Genomic DNA, 19,343 nt, shown 5'->3' on the forward strand with positions numbered 1-19,343 from the left:
CCTCTGCTGAGAACAAGGTCCAACAGTGAAATCCTGGGTCCTTGTTTACCTCTGGGAGCTGGCCCTTTTAGTCTTTATGCGCACAGGACACCAGCCACAATTTGCAGTGAGTCAGTGGTCATACCAGCATTACATGAATTGTGGAATTCTTCTGCTTTCAACCCAATTGTGCCTCCAGGAGGCTGCAGGGAAGGTGGAAAAACCCACTGGACCTCATGCCAGTTTGCCCTAATGGGAAAAATTCCTTTCTGATCCCTAGAAACAGGTGACTGGTTAGACCAACAGCATCATAAATGGCACAGGTCCAAATCTACAACTAATGAAGGGGAGGGAGGGGCAGCTAACAGTAGGGTAAGAGACTTTTGAAACACCCAAACTAGCTTAACAGGTGGAGGAAGAAAGGTGCATCCAGCAGCCCGCCATTCAGGTGGGCCCATCTCCCCTGGCCTAGTTAATGACTAAGTGGAGGACTAAAGGAGAAAGGAGCAGTGGGACAGCCCCCATTCTGCCATCCTTGTGCTTCGGTCTTCTCTCACTCCCTGCTGTACTGAAGGTGATGAGAGGGTAATTAGAGAAGGTGTCTTTTGAGTATAGATAAATCCTATAACAAGCATTCTTAAAATTCTTCACTGGTTTCTTTAAACAGATACATGGTCATCCTGAAAAAGGATTCTGTCTAGGTTATCCAAAAATTAACTTAAACTTCCACAGCTGTTTGGGAAACTGATTCGTCTCAATTTATATATATATATACACACCTCTATCCCGACATAACACTGTCCTCGGGAGCCAAAAAATCTTACCGCGTTATAGGTGAAACCGCGTTATATCGAACTTGCTTTGATCCACCGGAGTGCGCAGCCCCCCCCCACCCCCCTGCCGGAGCCCTGCTTTACCGCATTATATCCGAATTCGTGTTCTATTGGGTCGCGTTATATCGGGGTAGAGGGGTGTGTGTGTGTATATATATATATATAATTGTGATAATGGTAATTTATCATTAAACTGTGACATAAATTGATAGTTTATACCAGGGGTTCTCAAACTGGGGGTCGGGATGCCTCAGGGGGTCGCAAGGTTATTACATGGGGGGGTCGCGAGTTGTCAGCCTCCACCCCAAACCCTGCTTTGCCTCCAGCATTTATAATGGTGTTAAATATATAAAAAAGTGTTTTCAATTTATAAGGGGAGTCGCACTGAGAGGCTTGCTATGTGAAAGGGGTCACCAATACAAAAGTTTGAGAACCACTGGTTTATACAGACGCAGTTTCTAGGAATTTTGGTGCAAAAACAAATTGTGCATAAGTTGTAATGCCAAGTCATATATTTCTGACAAAACTGATTTCGTAGCCTCTTGAGACAATACTACGTTAATTAAGAATAGATATGGGTACACCTTGTATACATAGAATAGACTGAAAGAGAGAAAAGGAAGCTATTTTAGATGTACCTATTATATGGCTTATTAGTTAACAGAAACATGTAAAGCCTTGAGTTCTCTTTTCCCTTTGCATACATTCATGTAGCATATGATTGCTACCTTCATGACTTTCATTGTCCCACAGAATTGTACTAGAACTCTCCTGTAATACCACCCCCAAATACAATTCCTTTGTGGCCACATTTGCTGGCAGTGGCAGAGCCCTACCAAAATTAGGACAAAACTCTGAGCAGGTGGCAATGCTTTGTCAGGTTGGGTATGTCCTTAACATCACTACACTGTAAAACTAAGGTTCTGTCTACACTAGTAGCGAGGGGTGTGATTCCCTAGCTCGCATAGACATACTCATGCTACCTCTCATTGAGCGGGCGCTAAACACAATGATGTGGTGGTACAGACTAGCTGAGCCAAGTATGTATCCATGGGGTTCAGGCAGGTTTTACTGAGCACAGTTAGCCCATGCCACTACCATGCTACCATGCCTACCCTACTGAGCTAGCGCAAGTATGACTACTCAAGCTAGGGAATCTCACCCATAGCACCTACTGTAGACCGAGACTAAAACAAGCTAAACACTGCAAGCAAACGTCACCTGAAGCCAGAGGACACCAAAGGAAGCTTTTAGCTTTTTAGCTGAGGTGATAGGCTACCAAAGTTAGTTTAGTTGCTAAAGTTCGGTTTTTATTTCAGTATTTATTTATTGTGGTGAACCTGAATCTTGAGATTTGGAAAAATAAATAAGAGATGTTCGTCTTTGAGTGCTTGCTCATGTCCATTCCACGTTAGATGTGTGCGCACCGCATGTACCATTGCTGGAGATTTTTCCCTTAGTGGTATCCATTGGACCGGCTCTAGCACCCTCTGCTGCCGCACATTTATGCGCCAGTATAAAGGGCACTGCCAGCTCCACACCCTCTCTGTTCCTTCTTACCACCTGTGACGGTTACTGGAACAGCTCCTCTTGCTTTGGCAAGGTGTTTTTTCAGTGTCTTTTTTTCTCTTCAACTTAGTATGTTAGTGTAGTAGTAGTAGTGTAAATAGTATTAGTGTAGATAGTTAGTCCCCCTCCTTTAGTGTAGAGGGGCTCCCTTTTCCCCTGGGGCCAGGCATGCCCCAGTCCCCGGGCTTCAAGCCTATGCCAGTGAGCGACCCACACTCCAGTTGTCTGAAGCCTCTGGGAGAGGCTCATGTACAAGAGCGCTGTCAGATCCGTCGTGACCTTAAGTCTTGTACAAAGAAAGACAGAGAGGATTAGGGTGACAAGATGTCCTGATTTTATAGGGACAGTCATGATTTTTGGGTCTTTTTCTTATATAGGCTCCTATTACCCCCCCATCCCCTGTCCTGATTTTTCACACTTGCTGTCTGGTCACCCTAGAGAGGATAGACTGAGAGCTATCCTAATGGAAGCCGCTCTTAGACCAGCGTCCGAGCCACGCCGATTGGATTGGGCACCAAGCGCTTCAGTGCGAAGCGCCCCTCTGGCATTGCATGTTTCTCGGCACCGTTCTTCATCTCCAGTGCTGAGGAAAAAACATAAGAAACAGCACTCCAAGAGAAGACACTCCCCAGTGCGAAGAAAAGGCAAACAGGGGGAAGGCAGTGGAGTGCAACCCACATCAGGCCACTCCCCAGTCCTATGGCTGCACCGTCAACTCTGCCCCGAGAGCAGTTGAGCTCGGTGCAGGAACCCCCCGCCCATGCCAGGAATTCATTGCCAATGGGATTGCAGTGCCTTCTACCCCGGAGGCCTTTGAAGCAGCCAGGGACTTATTATCTCTCCCGGTGCTGCCGACCCCAATGGGACAACTGCCTGCTCTGATGAGCGTGAGCAGAAGAGAGCATGGAGCTCCAAGCTCTTTCCCAGCACCAGGGCCCTCAGTACCTTCCAGAGGCAAGCCAGACCTTCTTTCATCTGTAAGCTCATCCCCGGTCTGGCACTAGTCCCCGCACCCGTGGCACCAACCGGCAGAAGCAAGGGGTACTGCTCCCCTATGGTCACCTCAGGAGGCCTCTTCTTCGGAATCTGAGATGGAGTCCTACACCCGTCCCAAGAGTCACTGGCGGTATCCATCCTACATCCCAGCGGATTCCGGTGTAGGTCCCCTCACTGGCACCTGGCTGTCAGGGCAGTGGCCGATGCAGTGGCCGTTCTGGAACCTATGGGGGTTTCCCCCGGTATTGGGGCCGTCATCCCCCTGATCCTGCTCAGTTGTGTCTGAGAGGCTGGGTCCCGCACTGCTCCATTCGGCACCGGAATTCGACTCTAGTACCAAGCCTGGTACCGACGTGCAAGATGTGGGCCTGATGGAAGTAATAGGGACAGAAGAAGAGGAGAAAGCTCTCCCTCCAGTACAGGCCTCTTACTTCTCCTCCCCAGATGAGTCTGTCTCGGGGCTGAGCAGGAGAGCCCCTCAGGAGCTTCTAAAGAGAATAGCTGATAATCTGGGGCTAGAGGTTCAGATGTTCAAGAAGTTCATAGCCTCACTGACATTTTGGCTGAAGCAGCGCCATCTAAGGTGGCCCTACCCATCAATGAGGCTGTTACGGGTCCAGTCAGAGCCCTGTGGCAGACCCCATCTTCTCTCCCTCCCACTTCAAAGAGGGCAGAGGAGAAATACTATGTGCCAACCAAAGGGTACGAGTACTTATATTCTCACCCTCCTCCTGGGTCCCTAGTCATAACAGTGGCCAATGAGAGGGACAGACAAGGCCAGGCAAGTTCTACCCCCAAACAGAAAGACTTAAAGAGACTAGATCTGTTTGGCAGAAAATTTTATTTAATGAGTGGATTGCAGCTTCATATCTCTAACCAGCAAGCCCTGCTGGGGCGGTCCGATTACAATATGTGGGACTCTAATGAAATTTAAAGACTCGCTGCCTCATGATGCCAGGCAAGAGTTTTCTGCCCTCTTAGAGGAGGGAAAGTACACAGCCAGAGCCTCACTCCAGGCAGCCCTGCATGCAGCTCATGCGGCAGCCAGAATGATGGCTTCCGCAGTGGCTATGAGGCGATGCTCTTGGCTGCAGTCCTTGGGGCTACCACAGGAGGTCCAACAGTCAATCCAAGAACTCCCATTCAAGGGTACCTCACCATTTTTTGAGCAAACGGACACAAAGATCCATGGCCTGAAGGACTCAAGGGTACCCTCAGATCACTGGGTCTCTATGCTCTGGCTCTTTCAAGGAGGCATTTCAGGCTTCAGCAACTGACCCGCTTCTCGGCTCTGCCACCGCGGCAGGACCAGTTCAAGAAAAGGAGCAGGGGTTACAAGTGTTGTCAACCATCCCCATCCGCCTCAACCTCACTACCGGAGTTTCATAGATACTCAGGAGGTCCCAAGCAGAACTTTTGAAAGTGCGCCTGAGGGCACTATACTAGTTCCAACATCAGATCCTGCTCTTGACTCTTTTGATTTTGGACCAACATTCCCACTTCAGCCCAGCATGGTCCTTCATCACATCAGACCGCTGGGTGCTGAATACAGTGGTGGGGACAGTTATACTCTTCAGTTTTCCTCCACCCCTCCCTCCCACCTCCATCCCTCTTCAGGGACCCTTCTCATGAGTAACTTCTAGCCCCAGAGGTGAAAGCCCTCCTACAGGTGGGGCTGTGGAAGAGGTGCCTTGAAACTTGAGAGGGAAGGGGTTTTACTCCCGATATCTCCTAATCCCAAAGGCCAATGGCGGGAGGGTTTCTTTGACCCATCCTGGACTTGCACCTCCTCAACAGTTATTTTAATAAACTGAGGTTCTGTATGGTCTCCCTGGGCTCCATCATTCCCTTCCTGGATCCAGGGGACTGGTATGCCACCCTCGACTTGAAGGACACCTATTTCCATCTTCCAAGGCCACATAAAATTCCTCAGGTTCATAGTAAACCAGTCCCATTACCAATTCACTGTCCTGTTTGGTCTGTCTGCAGCCCCTGGGTTTTTACGAAATGCATGGCAGTGGTAGCAGCCTTCCTTAGAAGGTGAGGGGTCCAAGTCTACCTGTACCTCGACGACTGGTTCTCACTGAACAGACATCACTTGGACTTGGGCAAATTAGTACGAGTGCTTGCAGACAACACGGCAGCCATGTTCTACATCAACAGACAGGGAGAAATGCGGTCCTCCCTCCTGTGTCAGCAGGCCGTCCATAAGTGGGACTTCTGCTTGCAGCACTCCATTCACCTCAAGGCTATCCGTCTTCCAGGAGCCCAGAAAGCCCTGGCAGATCGCCTCAGCAGATCTTTCTCCTCTCACCACGAGTGGTCTCTTCACCCAGAGGGTACCAGGTTAATTTTCCAAAGGTAGGGATCTCCCCAGGTAGACCTGTTTGCAGCCAGGCAGAACAGGAAATGCCCTCAGGTTTGCTCGCTTCATGGTTACAGCCCAGCTCCCTTTCAGCCTCCTTCCTGCTTCCATTGGCAGAGCGCCTAATCTATGTGTTTCCTCCAGTTCCTCAGGTCCTTCTGAAAATCAAGCAGGACAAGGTGAGTGTTATCCTTACAGTGCTGGCATGGCCACACCAACACTGCTTTGGCATGCTGCTACACATGTCAGTAGTGCCTCTGCTACCCTCCTACTCCGCACAGACCTGATCTTGCAAGACCACGGATGTTTACTCCACATGAACCTCGTGGCCCTTCATCTGACTGTGTGAAAGCTCCATAGTTGAACCCGGAGGAACAAGCTTGTTCAGAACAAGACCGCCAGGTCTTGCTAGGTAGTAGAAAGCCATCTACTAGTGCTACCTACCTGACCTAGGGGAAGCATTTCTCTATATGGTCTTCCCAACAAAGTCTGTCTCTTACTTGGTCTTCCCTTCAATCTATCCAGGAATACCTGCTCCACCTAAAATAGCAAGAGCTGGCCCTTGCATCTATCAAGGTACACCTAACGGCGATCTCAGCCTTTCACCTGCCAGTGAGTGGCAGGTTAGTTTTCTCACACAAGATGTCCATCCGCTTTCTTAAAGGGTTAGAGACAGGGCCGGTGCATCCACTAGGCAAACTAGGCAGCTGCCTAGGGCGCCAAGATTTGAGGGCGCCAAAAAGCGGTGCCCAAAATGTTGGGGATGCTCACCCGGCGCTGGCTAAATGTGTAACCCTCTTCCCGCCGCTCTGCGAGGGGGCGCTGCAGCTTTGAGCAGCTCTGGCCGGCTGGGAAGTGATGTTATTTCTCCTCCAGCTGCCAGGGGCGCTGCGATGCTCCCTGCTGCTCTGGCTCTTCCCCAGGGCCCTGCCCCTGCTCGGCCCCGCCCTGCACCCACTCCCCTGAGCTCTGCAGCAGGGCTGGGGCTGCACTCACTGGCGGCAGGAAGTACAGAGACCCGGCCCCAGCCACGCCGCCAGTGAGTGCTGGGGGGTGGTCCCTCCCTACCCCCCCAAGCCAGCCCCGACCACCCGGAGACCTGCCCCCCCAAGGAAGCCGCGCCCCCCGCTCCCGCCTCCCCCATGGAGGCCTGGGGCATCCCCCCCCCCCCGCAGGGGGGCTGCTTAGGGCCCCAGAATATCTAGGGACGGACCTGGTACCTGCCACCCTGCCCTCAGCCAGCCCCAAACCCCTGCCCTGCCTGCAGCCACCCCGCACCCCCGCCTCCATCCAACTCCTGCAGCACCCCCCCTCCCTGAAGCCAGCCAACCCTGCACCCCATCTCCAACCAGCTCCGCATCCCCTGCCCTGCCTGAAGCCAGCCAGCCCCGCACCCCTCTTTCTCCAGCCAGCCCCTGCCGCACCCCCGTACCCAAAGCCAGACAGCCCCACACCCCCGTCTCCAGCCAACCCTGCACCCCATCTCCAACCAGCTCCGCATCCCCTGCCCTGCCCGAAGCCAGCCAGCCCCGCACTCCCGTCTCCAGCCAACCCCTGCCGCACCCCCATGCCCGAAGCCAGCCAGCCCCACACCCTGTCAGGTTATTCATTTATTTTCATTAAATATGTAGTCTAAATAATGAAATTAATAAATTTTCAAGCCGAATATATATTAATTCTGATTAACAATGCCATATTATGCAGTATTCATTTTTGAAAGTTTATAATAAGCGATGCTTCGGGGGGAGGGGAGGGGGAGTGGGAGGAGGGAGGCGTAAGGTGGAAGTTTCGCCTAGGGCGCAAAATATCCTTGTACTGGCCCTGGTTAGAGAGACTTTACCCTGAGACTTGTGAGCTGATTTTAACCTGGGATTTAAACTTGGTCCTGTCAAGAGTCAGGGGCCCTCCCTTTGAGCCACTAACATCACATCCTCTGCTGTTTCTCTCCTGGAAGGTCGCCTTCCTGATAGTGATTACCTCAGCCAGAAGGGTCTCGGAAATCAGGGCCCTTATGTCAGAACCACCACACACAGTGTTCTTTAAGGACAAGCTTCAGCTGTGTCCCCACTTGGCCTTCCTTACAAAGGTGGTTTCACAGTCCCATAATAACCAAGCTATTTTCCTGCCAGTTTTCTTCCCAAAGCCACACGGGAATTCAGAAGAGCCACAGCTTCACTCCCTGGATGTCAGACATGCCCTAGCTTTCTACATTGAGAGGATTAAGCCGTTCCATAGATCTATGTAACTCCTTGTGGCAGTAGCAGAAAGGATGAAAGGCCTGCTGGTTTCAGCCCCGAGAATCTTATCCTGGATAGCCTCCTGTATTCGAGTTGCTACGAGCAGGTGGACATTCCACCTCCTGATGTCTTGACCGCTCATTCGACAAAAACTCAGGCCTCATCAGCTGTGTTTCTGGCCCAATTCAAGGTATCTGCTGGGCTGCAACCTGGTCATCAGTGCATACCTTTTCCTTCCACTGTGCCATCACCCAGCATACCTTCTCCTTCCACTATGCCATCACGCCAGGTTTGGCACAGCAGTGTTGTAATATGCATGTCCATGAACTCCTAGGTCACCTCCTTGGGTACTGCTTGTGAGTCACCTAAGGTGGAATGGACATGAGCAAGCACTCAAAGAAGAAAAAACAGTTACTACCCTTTCTGTAACTGTTATTCTTTGAGATGTGTTGCTTATGTCCATTCCACGACCCACCGTCCTATCCCTCTGTTGGAGTTAGCCGGCAAGAAGAAATTGAGACAGTGCAGGGCCAGCAGGGCCCATTATACTGACGCATAAGGGTGTGGCACCAGAGGGAGCTAGAGCAGGCCCAGCGGATACCACTGAGGGAAAAATCTCTGGCAACGATGCACATGGCACGTGCACTCCTAATGTAGAATGGACATGAGCAACACATCTCGAACAACAACAGTTACAGAAAGGTTAGTATCTGTTTCTTTTTAATCATGTCAATAACAAATATGGGAAACATACTAATTGTCAAACTGGTTCAGTCCCGTGGCCCATCTAGTCCAGTATCCTGACTCCAACAAGAGCCAATACCAGTGCTTAAGAGGAAGTTACGAGAAACTTCATATTAGGCCTAATAATCAGCCCCTCCCAATAGGTCTCATCTTGATCTCCAGTAGCTAGAGATGGGACTAAACTTTGAAGTCTGAGTTTTTTTTAATCTCTTCCAGAATTTGTTTGCATTAACTATTATGACTCTAATATTCTTTTTAGCCATATAAATGTCCAATCCCTTTTTTAATCTTGTTAAATTTTTGGCCCCAATGACATCCTGTGACAGAGTTCCACAGTTTCAATATATAGTGTATGAAAATGTATTTCCTTTAATTGATTTTGAATTTGCCACCTTTTAATTTCATTGACACTCCCTAGTCTACCTTCTCCAGACCATTCATTATTTTATATATTTTTATCATGTCCCTTCATATTCATTTCCTTTCAAAGGTAAACAATCACAGTCTTTAACTCTCTCCTCACATGAAAGATTTTCCATGCCCTGGATCATGGGTGGCAGGTGGACCCCCACTTCGGGGAGGCTAGCCCCATGGCCCCACCCCTTCCATACGAGGCCAAGCCCCCCACACCTCTCTCCCATGGCCAGAGAAGCCCCTGGCCAGCCGGAACCCTGAGCCCTCATCGCCCCCACCACCAGAAGAGCCCCAGGTCAGCCCCAGCCGACTGACCAACCAACCCAAGCCCTAGCCAGAGCAGACCCAGACGACCAACTGACCCGAGCCTCGGCCGGAGCAGATCCAGCCGCAACGGCCGGCCCGGGGCCAGAACAGCCCCAGCCCAGCCTCCCACGGCGGCGGCTGCTGCCAAGGAAGGCAGACCCTTCCCTGGCCTATTATACCCGCCGCCCATGCCTTTGATCTTTCTTGTCACCCTTCTCTGAACCTCCTTTAGTTCTGCAAAATATTTTTTGAGATGGAGTGACCAGTAGTATACGCAGAATCCAGATGAGGCTGCATCACTTATTTGTATAATGGCACTATAATATTTTGCATATTTTTCTCCCATCTGTTCCTATGTAGCCTAACATCTTATTTGCCTTATTGACTGCAGCTACCTTCTCTAGACCATTCATTATTTTATATATTTCTATCATGTTCCCTCTTATTCATTTTCCTTTCTAAGATAAACAATTTTTATCATTGTAAAAGGTTAATAGCGGGGTGACTCAATGTTCCATGTTAAGTCCTACTTAGTTTAATATATTTAATTATCTAGAGGGAGGGAGATGAGTGGTATGAGCAGTGAGGTAGAAAAGTTTGCAGATGACTAACCTAAATAATTGTGTCAAATCCAGAGAAGACTCAGGAACTTCAGAAGGCTTTAACCAAGCTAAGTGAATGGGCAACACAATAGTAAATTAAATTATTTTTTTATAAATGCAAAACAATGCACATTGGGGAGATAAAAATTAAACTACTCATACACCTCATGGTTATAAATTAACTATATCAACTCAGGAAAGTGACTTGGGCATCACTATGGACAGCTCAGTGTGCAGCACTGACACACTCTTAAGAGAATAAAGAAATTGTTATTAGCAAGCAGTTACAGTCAAGAGCTCTCCATTTTTGGCATTGAACAAGTTTAGGCACCAGCCAGGTTGCAATCTAATCCTGGCATAGCTCTATTTTCATATTGATTTAGTCATTAAAATACATGAGTATAAACAATGGAAGCTATTTGGAATTTTGCATCACATTATTTACATTACCAAATGGTTCTTTAAGAGAAAATGTCTGAGAAATAGCTTTATACGTGGATTGTTTTGGGTTATTTAAAACTATGGAGATGGAAGATTATCTCACATTGCCCTGAATCGTTGTCCAGTTGTAAATCTTGTGAAATAAACTTGGGTTAAAAATAATTCAGGATGAATAGTAAATTGGCAAGCATAAGTATAGTTACATACAAAAATAAGCTTTTATTTCCATAAGCTACAACTGAATATTTCCTTGTTCATTGAACTCCTCCAGGTCACAGAGCTGAATACATGACCACAAGGTAAGATTTTTTTTTTACCTCTTTTGTGTTGTAGGGTGCTACAAAGTTTCAAAAATCATCTGTATAAAGAATGTGATGACTTTGAAACATGAGTATTGTTAAATAAATTGTATAGAAGCATACTTGCACCACACATTCTAGCATCTAACTAAGCTAATGCTGTGACTTTAAATTGATAAAAGACTGGCTTGTCCATCTTTTTCTGGAATTATAAAGTACTTTTGTGAACTGTTTGGTCAATGTCAAGTACCGTGAAGAGAAGAGAAGCCTTCATAAAATCTCATAAAGTTGAAACACATCAATGTAAAAGTTAATTTTTTGTTTTGGTGAATAGGAATGAAATCTTTTTTAACATTTCTGCACTCTTATGTTGTAATGCAATGTTCCAAACTGTCACTTTTGCAAGATACCTCTTCTCAAGCATAGTTTCTACTGCTACCAAAGCACTACTGTGGAAACAGAAGTTTTAGGGGAGAAGAATTTCTTTAAAGATTAATTAAAAGTAATTTCCAGAAATACATCAGCCCAGAGTCTCACCACCATTTTTTTTTACGTTTTAAAGTAATTTTTTCCCTAACTTTAAAAAAAAGATTTTCTTTCTTCTATTGGTGCCTGAAAGAGCCATAGAAACAAGGGAACCTGACTGGCTATATAGGGACACTAACTACACACCGAGTACTGTCAAGTTCACAAAATAAATTGTGAATTAGAGAAGAATACTTATTTCAGTAATCTCTTTTTGTTCTAGTCATCCCATGTGTTACATGTAACAATACTATGTAAACATTTATCAGACAAAAGTGCATCATGGGTTTTTTATGTTGATGTTATTCCTTTAATTCCTCTAGCTAAATTGCAATGTATTTTGTTTCTTGTGAAAAGAAATTGTCAGTATGAATGTGAGAGGCTAATCTGTTTAACAATTACTGGCTCCAGATGAAAATGTCCATGAATTGTTTTTTGAAGTGCCTGAGGAAAACAATGCCTAGCTTTTAATTTTCATTTGAAGTTTCTCCACCATGAGGCAACTTCTCTGCTTAATAAAATAGGTGCTTAGTATGTTGGTGTGTCATGCTGTGGTTGGCAGGATGGATTTCCGTTCCTGCTGCACATTTTGTGGATGATAATACAAAATAAGACCATTCCAATCATACACTTTTGGGGGAGTGTACAATAAAACTTTAAAAGAGGATTTGTAAGGAATGTTAGAATTATCAGTGAGGAATTTCTTTTTAGCAGAATTTTTCCTCTCTTTATTATGTTACACTTAAATCTCGTGAAATGTCTGTTTGACAAGTACTGTTTTTGTTTTCCTTTTTTTCTCTTAAAATGTTTTATTACTTTGCCATGAGCTTACAGATATTTTATTGTATGACTTAATTCTACCTTGCTCAGTAATCATATTCCCTTCCCTTAGACTTCCAAACCTTCCCCCTAAACCCCAGAAACACAGGAAGCCCAGACCCTGATCACAATATAATGCTAAGTTGTTTAATGGTGATTCGAAATCATTTATCAAGGTACTGACACCAGCTCTCTGGGTGGCTGATCTCAACACTTCTTGCTGTAATGGTCAAAACCTCATGTAAACTGAGGCAGATCATGATGTTCAAATCTGTCTTGCCCAGCTGATCGATATAATACTTCCTAAAGTCAGAGGGAAACAGAAGAATACAATATTCACAATGAACTTCCTTACAATTTATTTAATCCAAGTATGGATGGTAGTGGCAGCCTGGTTTTGGTAAGGAATTTGCAGTTCATTAAAAGATAACGTTTAATGTTATATCCCACAATCTGACATTATTTCCTACTAGCAGTTTTAGTCACTCTAAATAAATCAGAACCCTATGTACAACCAATAGTACACTGGGTCTGAAATCCAGGTTTTCATTTCCCATGACTTCAGGAATTCATTATATTGTGTGAAATTGTGAGAAGCGTACTTCTGTATCTTGTATCTTTGCTGTATTTACTATCTTCTTCTTTTTCTTACTTTATTTCTAATAATGCTTCTAGCCGAGGACGAAGGAACTCTCACACCAGACACCAGGTATAGTTCTAGTGAAAAGAAAGCTGACTCTTCCTCACTAACAAGTTGCATTCATGCCTGACTTTAAATTAGTTTTCCAGTTGACCTTACAGGGGAGGTTTGCATTAAGAAATTAGATTGTTTCATAACTCAATTTTGGCTGCCATAGTTCTCCTAGAGAATGACTATGGAGAGATGAACTATAAATTTACAGATATTCCCTTATTCATTAGCAAGCACTTGCTCCCCACAATGTCCTGTGTTGAATGGGAATAAAACTTCAAGTGAACTCTAGTAGTAAGGTTTAGGTAATCAATTTACAAATTTTAAAAATGTTTTTCAAAATGATAACTCCTGGAAACTCAGCCTGGGATCTGAGAGGCAAGCTGGGTTGTTTTCTTCTTGTACATCATCACTGGTAGTAAATATTTTGCAGGACAAATTCCACCCTCAATGGCACAAATATGATCCCATGGTCTTCAAATTGAGCTTTCAGTGACACCTACACAACTGCACTGAAGGCTAATGGTATTACACAGATGTCATTTTGAGATATAAAGACATAATAGTAAATCATAGCACTGGGCAAAACATAAACATCGTTATCGTCAATTATCTGTGCAAAGATACAAATACACCTCTACCCTGATATAATGCTGTCCTGGGGAGCGAAAAAATCTTACTGCGTTATAGGTGAAACGGTTAGATTGAACTTGCTTTGATCCGCCGGAGTGCTCAGCCTGCCCCCCCCTCCCTCCCCAGAGCACTGCTTTACTGCATTATATCCAAATTCATGTTATATCGGGTCGCGTTATATCTGGGTAGAGGTGTAAAACAAAAATTAACACACCCAGATTAAAAAAATAAAAAGTATTCCCTTCCAGCACAATCCAGATCTTGGAACAGGCACTATGAGACAAGCTGGGTGAGAGCTCAGCCACAAGGAGAGAGGCTGTTCCCCTGCATGTCCAGTCTTAAAAAAAGAGGTAGCCTAATGACCGATTAAATAAGGCCGGGGAAAGGGCCTCTAGTCCAAGAATGAACTTTGTATGGAAAGGATGAGTCATTTTGACTGGCCCCACAACAGGATTACAGCTAGAAAAAATGGCTCATTATTACATAACTGCTTTAACAAGATGTGCTCATTGGTCCGAAATACGTGCTTGTTAATAGCAAATATTTGATCTGAATTAATGGCAGAGTAAGGGGTCAGTCTTGGTGACATCTAGCAAAAGCAGATTCCTTCCTCAAAAGATTTTTTTCCACCAATGGATCAAAAAACTATGGCCTATTACTTTTGATTAGCAATGAGTTGGACAAATGTGAAAACTAAGACTGAATGAATGTTTTAGTGTTGTGAGGCTACTCCTAAACAAGCATTAAAACTGTCATGTTTACTCTGGTAATTTCTTACTGCAAACATACCCTTTTAGCAGCTTTACATTCCTTGTATAGATAAGTATGCTAGCAGTAAATGTGATATATGTGTTCTAATATTTTGCTGTTTTGTACGGACAGCCCAGTATTTATTGGTTTTTAATTGTTGTAGTATTACTAGGTTAACTGTGCAAATCTTGTGCAAATTAATTTATCTGTTACTGAATCGCTACACAACCTGAAATGTAAATTTTGGTGTAATTATTATTGTTGGTTCTTAGCCATAACCTTCTCTTTGTCTTTTTTTTTAAATAAAATTCTAAAATTTACATTATTTAAAGTAGAATAGTTACTGGAATTATGATAAATAACCCCATTAAAGCATTATAATGTTACACACCAAAGCAATAGTTAGGTTGTCTCAGCAGTTCCATTGTAGATTTTTTCCCCCAAACATATAAGAATATATATATATTTGCCCATTGTCTTCCAGTAACAAAATAGACACAAATTGCAGAAGCGTGGCATATAGAATCTTTGCCTGGGCTTAATTCTTAGCTCTCCCTTCTTTACTTCTAATTTAGTTTAACATGAAACTAAAGGACTACTTTATAAGAAGAAAAAAAAAGGTTGTGTATTTTGAGTGACAGTTTTTATTTGTTTTCTTTGTGGTTTTGTAACTCAATCTCTTTTATATTAAATTTTGAAATAAATTAGTTCATATCTGAGATTCATTTTTCTAAAAATATTGTAGCCACCAAATAATGATTTTTGAAGGTACCTTTTGGTTATGAAAAAAGTTTATTTTGCAAGCATACGCAGTAACTATTGTTAACCATATATGGTTCATGGCCTCAGTGCATATTTGATGACTCCTTCAGAGTCCTTAATCTCCATTGGGTAAATAGTATCCAATTTTTAAAATGCCAGAATACAGAGCCCAGCAAACAGTAAACACTTTCTTGGATCTGATCCTTTCGACACCAGCAGACCTTGCATAGGGCTTGAACAACGCTCCTCCATCTCTGTCTCTCATGCTGTTTGCCGGAATGGCTACCTTTTTGTGTTTTTGTAACTTTTTTACAAGACCAGGTTGAGCCTGTGGAGGACAGACAGGCTGTTTTTTGTTTGGCCCCTACCCTTACACCTATCCAGTTTGGGTGACCCTACCAGGAGTTAAAACTCCCGCCAGCAAAGCACTCGGGGTCACTGAAACACACATGCCTTCCCACCATGTTAAATCCCCAGGGAAGGAATTCTTTTGGATAATCAGTGGTTTGAAAAATAGTCAAGTTAAACTTAAACTTCACTGATCTAGAATCTGTGCATATTCAAATACTTCCTGTTCCCTCCCACTGATTATTTTTTTAAATGGTCATATTTAATATAAATCAAAAAACCCTATATTTAGCTAAAGCCATGTTTGTGATTCAAGCACCAAAGGCAAGACATTTTAGAAATACAGGTTCTGATTCTGCACACAGATCCATACTGTTGTTTACTCTTATTCGGAATCCCACTGAAGAGAACTTTGGGATCAAGCCCAAATTTCTTACCCTCCCTTTCAGGCTGTATCGCAAATTGAGGGGTAGGTTCTAACTGGCACTGAAAACAGCCATAGTGGATCCACACACAGGAGAACACATGCTTCTAAAGCTGCATTAATGTGTATCTGTATTCTGGCTGAGACCCAGCCCTGTACACAAGCTTCTCAAACAACTTAGTCCTGCTAAGGGTAGGAATACACTGTACAGATAGCTGTCGGTGGTAGTAATTCCCAGGTCAGGAAGTAGACAGCAGACCATCCCATGCTGTCCACTTGGTGGCTCTTACTACAGACAGCCTTGGAGCAGCAGTGCTTCTGACACCTTGGAGCCAGAATAGGGGCCACTAACTTCCTTTCCCTGGCCTTTCAGGCCTGGCCATATGAGCAAGCATCTGCAATAATTTGGCCCCAGAGTGTATAAAATTCACTCCAGCTACTAATGGAAAAATAAGCTAAATTAATGCACATGCTTCATTTTCATACCATGATAATTAATGTTAATTGTATATTTAAAAGGAAATTCATTGTTTAACTCATTTTGCTTCAAGAGTCTAAAATAACTGCATGAAATGAGGTTTCATGTGTGTTAAGATAACCACATGCAATGAGATAAATTGAGGATAAAATTTCAGCCATTACTTAGAATTTCTTTGATTTGATGATTTGCATAATAACCTTAATATAACTTTTTTAGCCTCCTGGCAAAAGTGGGGAGATAATTTTGTTTGGAAGGGGTTGTTTTAATCAACACTACTGAGTCAATCTTGAATTATCAATAAAACCCATTTTCACACGTGATCTAACTTCTGTTTCTTTCAGTTTGTGATTATATTCTTTTTGCTTTTGCCAGGATTCAGGACAAGTCATTCCCCTCATAGTGGAAAGCTGTATCAGATTTATCAACTTATATGGTAAGCTCTGAAATGTCATGTCACTTCATTAGCACCCTGGCTATTTTGCATAAAGTATATTTTGCATAATGATTTTACCCCCTCATGTTTGTCATTTACTTGTTAAAAAATAGATTAAGTCTTTAGCATATGATCTCATTGCTCATCTTTTCTTCCCCACCCTTCAGGTCTTCAGCATCAGGGAATTTTCAGAGTCTCTGGTTCCCAGGTGGAAGTCAATGATATTAAAAATTCATTTGAGAGAGGTAATTGAATTTTTGTCTATATGAGCAACCTGAGATCCATCTCTTGAAAAAAAAAATCTGTTACAATTTGATAATTTTCTTGGATATTTAAGCAATTTTATGTACTGTATTCCCTGTACTTCAAGCTTTGCCTAATCATATATTTACTTGCCCAGTATAGTAATGACTCTTTCAGCGTTTTCACTTTATTCTGCTGCTAAGCACATAAGATTATATTTTGCTATACAAGTACACAAGATTTGTGACTCTTGCACTGTTTGTAAAAAAATTTATTTTACCTGTGGTGAACTGCAAAGGATGACTTGTTTGTCTTTCCTGTTTTTATTATCTTTAAGGTTCCCATAAGAAGCAAAAATATTAAATGGATAATCAGACAATATTTAACACAATTTGAGACCACTGTTACTAGGTCTTGCAGAATATGAGTGTTGGACTTTCTGGTCCCTCTGCCAAAGTGACATCACAGCCAATACAAACATAGGTTGAAAGAGTCGTTCCATTTGAAACCTCTATTTTCATTCCTAAGGCAATTTCATCCCAGAGGATAATTTGAGGAAGATGTGAGAGAATGAACAGAGGGTTTAAATGTAATTGTCTTTCAACCTATGGTAAGTCTGTGTCTGTTGTGATGTCACTCACTGTGGCAGAGGAACCGTGATCTGAAGGAGAGAGCAATTCTTAGATTGTGTTAAAGCATAGTGTTAATTACATTATTCTAAAAAAAAACCCAGCTAAGTCATCTCTTCTGGGATTTTACAAACCATTTTTTAATTTCTAGCATAACCTTTGCAGATCACCTTTTAATAAGAGGAACCCTTGGAGGAAAATCTGTCTTGTGACTAACAGCAAGAAGAAAGAGTAGATGATATTTTCACTCTCCAATATTAACTGCATACCTTGTAAAATCAGATATGATATTTGAGCAGATAAGTGCAGTAACTGTTTTTATATGATAAATGATGTAGCATCCTTATATCTGAAGACATTAATGGATTGTTATTGTCTATCTTTAAAATCCACTTTATTAAAATGGAAATTATTTCGCTACGGAAATGTTCTCGAGGTCATATAATATCATTAAAGCTAAAAATGTTTTAACATCCAGTTTAGTCTTTTAAATGATGCAGTATTTTGTTGTGAGTTTTAGTGGTTTCGATTCTGTACATTGTACTCATACAACTGCATTATGCACATCTTCTTGAGTTTCTGTGAATGCTTTTTCAATCCAAAGAGAGTTGTGCAGCTCAAATAAATCTCTTGGTTTTATATGTTCTATATAAGCTGCCTAGGAATAGTCCTAAAAGTCCTATTTCACTAAGAATGATCGCATTCTTTATTTCACTAATTGCAAATCATAATCTGTCCCAAAATATTCATTCTGAACTTCATGATCTATGGGATCATTGGGTTACATAATTTAAAGAAAGATTTATTTCAGGCTGGGTTATTTTATTTTTTTCAGTTTAATCATGGGGCGGGATTTCTAAACCAATGTTTTATTATTTTATTACCGTGCAACATCCCACACAGTCAAATCAAATCTTCATTTATTTATATGAAATACTATTAAGCAAGAATGCCTGTACGTGTTTCATTTATTCTACTTACTTTTAAGGTGAAAATCCTTTGGCAGATGACCAAAGTAACCATGACATTAACTCAGTTGCTGGAGTACTGAAGCTCTATTTCCGAGGGCTGGAAAATCCTGTCTTTCCTAAGGAAAGATTTAATGATCTTATTTCCTGTGTCAGTAAGTAAAAATTCCTATTTCATTCTCTATAGAATTACATGTTCATAAATACAGTAGCTGCCTAGAAAAAAAAACGATTTCACTGATTTTTCTGAAACCATTTGTTTGCCATCTGCAACAGTATGTGTCGATTAGTCATACTTACAGCTGTGACTGCTCCCTTTTTCCAGAAGGGTCAATGTACAGTATAAGTCTTTGTTTTCAGTACAGCAGGAAGACAATCTTTCTTAGTATATGAGATATTTAAATTTACATACACTGCCATTTTCTTCTAATCTTTAGGACAGAACAAGGGACTGATGCCATCAGTGTGCCAAGAGAATGCATTACTTCTAGCAATGGTTTCACTCTCTGCTGTTGTCTCATGCAAATGGTGGTGAATAACTATTTAATGACCCAACAGTGTACGATTCTGAGCACCACCTGTGAGATGCTTAGTGCTCTCAATTTCCACTTGCTTTTCGGGGAGTTGGGATACCTCAGCCCTTTGCAGAATCAGGCCCTTAGTAGGATAATAGTTCGCATTTTAGTTGGGAATTGGTCCTGCTTTGAGCAGGGGGTTGGACTAGATGACCTCCTGAGGTCCCTTCCAACCCTGATATTGTATGATTCTTTGATTCCAGGTGATGTTCTTGCCACTGTACACTAGGTAAAGGGAGGAAAGCAGTATAAAAGGGCTCAAAAAGCCTAGAACCTG

At 43.2% G+C, this 19,343-nt stretch overlaps 1 protein-coding gene across 6 annotated transcripts in view; it reads left to right on the forward strand.

Moving 5' to 3' along the window:
• Window positions 1-19,343, forward strand: part of SRGAP1 (SLIT-ROBO Rho GTPase activating protein 1) — a 249,407-nt gene that overhangs the window by 192,491 nt on the left and 37,573 nt on the right. For 4 of the 6 annotated variants that reach the window (XR_010592908.1, XM_008171465.4, XM_008171466.4 and 1 more), the window contains 5 exons: window positions 10,758-10,785; window positions 12,805-12,838; window positions 16,591-16,651; window positions 16,819-16,896; window positions 18,512-18,646. Coding sequence is in view for 5 of the 6 variants with exons in the window: in XM_008171465.4 (XP_008169687.1) it covers window positions 10,758-10,785; window positions 12,805-12,838; window positions 16,591-16,651; window positions 16,819-16,896; window positions 18,512-18,646 (336 nt within the window). In the remaining variant the exon portion in view is untranslated. Of the gene's footprint in view, window positions 1-5,886; window positions 6,163-7,871; window positions 8,075-10,757; window positions 10,786-12,804; window positions 12,839-16,590; window positions 16,652-16,818; window positions 16,897-18,511; window positions 18,647-19,343 lie in introns of those variants that run through there. The other 2 variants (XM_042854268.2, XM_042854236.2) reach the window with 2 other exon arrangements.

Source organism: Chrysemys picta, chromosome 1, assembly GCF_011386835.1.
Source record: "Chrysemys picta bellii isolate R12L10 chromosome 1, ASM1138683v2, whole genome shotgun sequence".
Lineage (NCBI taxonomy): Eukaryota > Metazoa > Chordata > Testudines > Emydidae > Chrysemys > Chrysemys picta.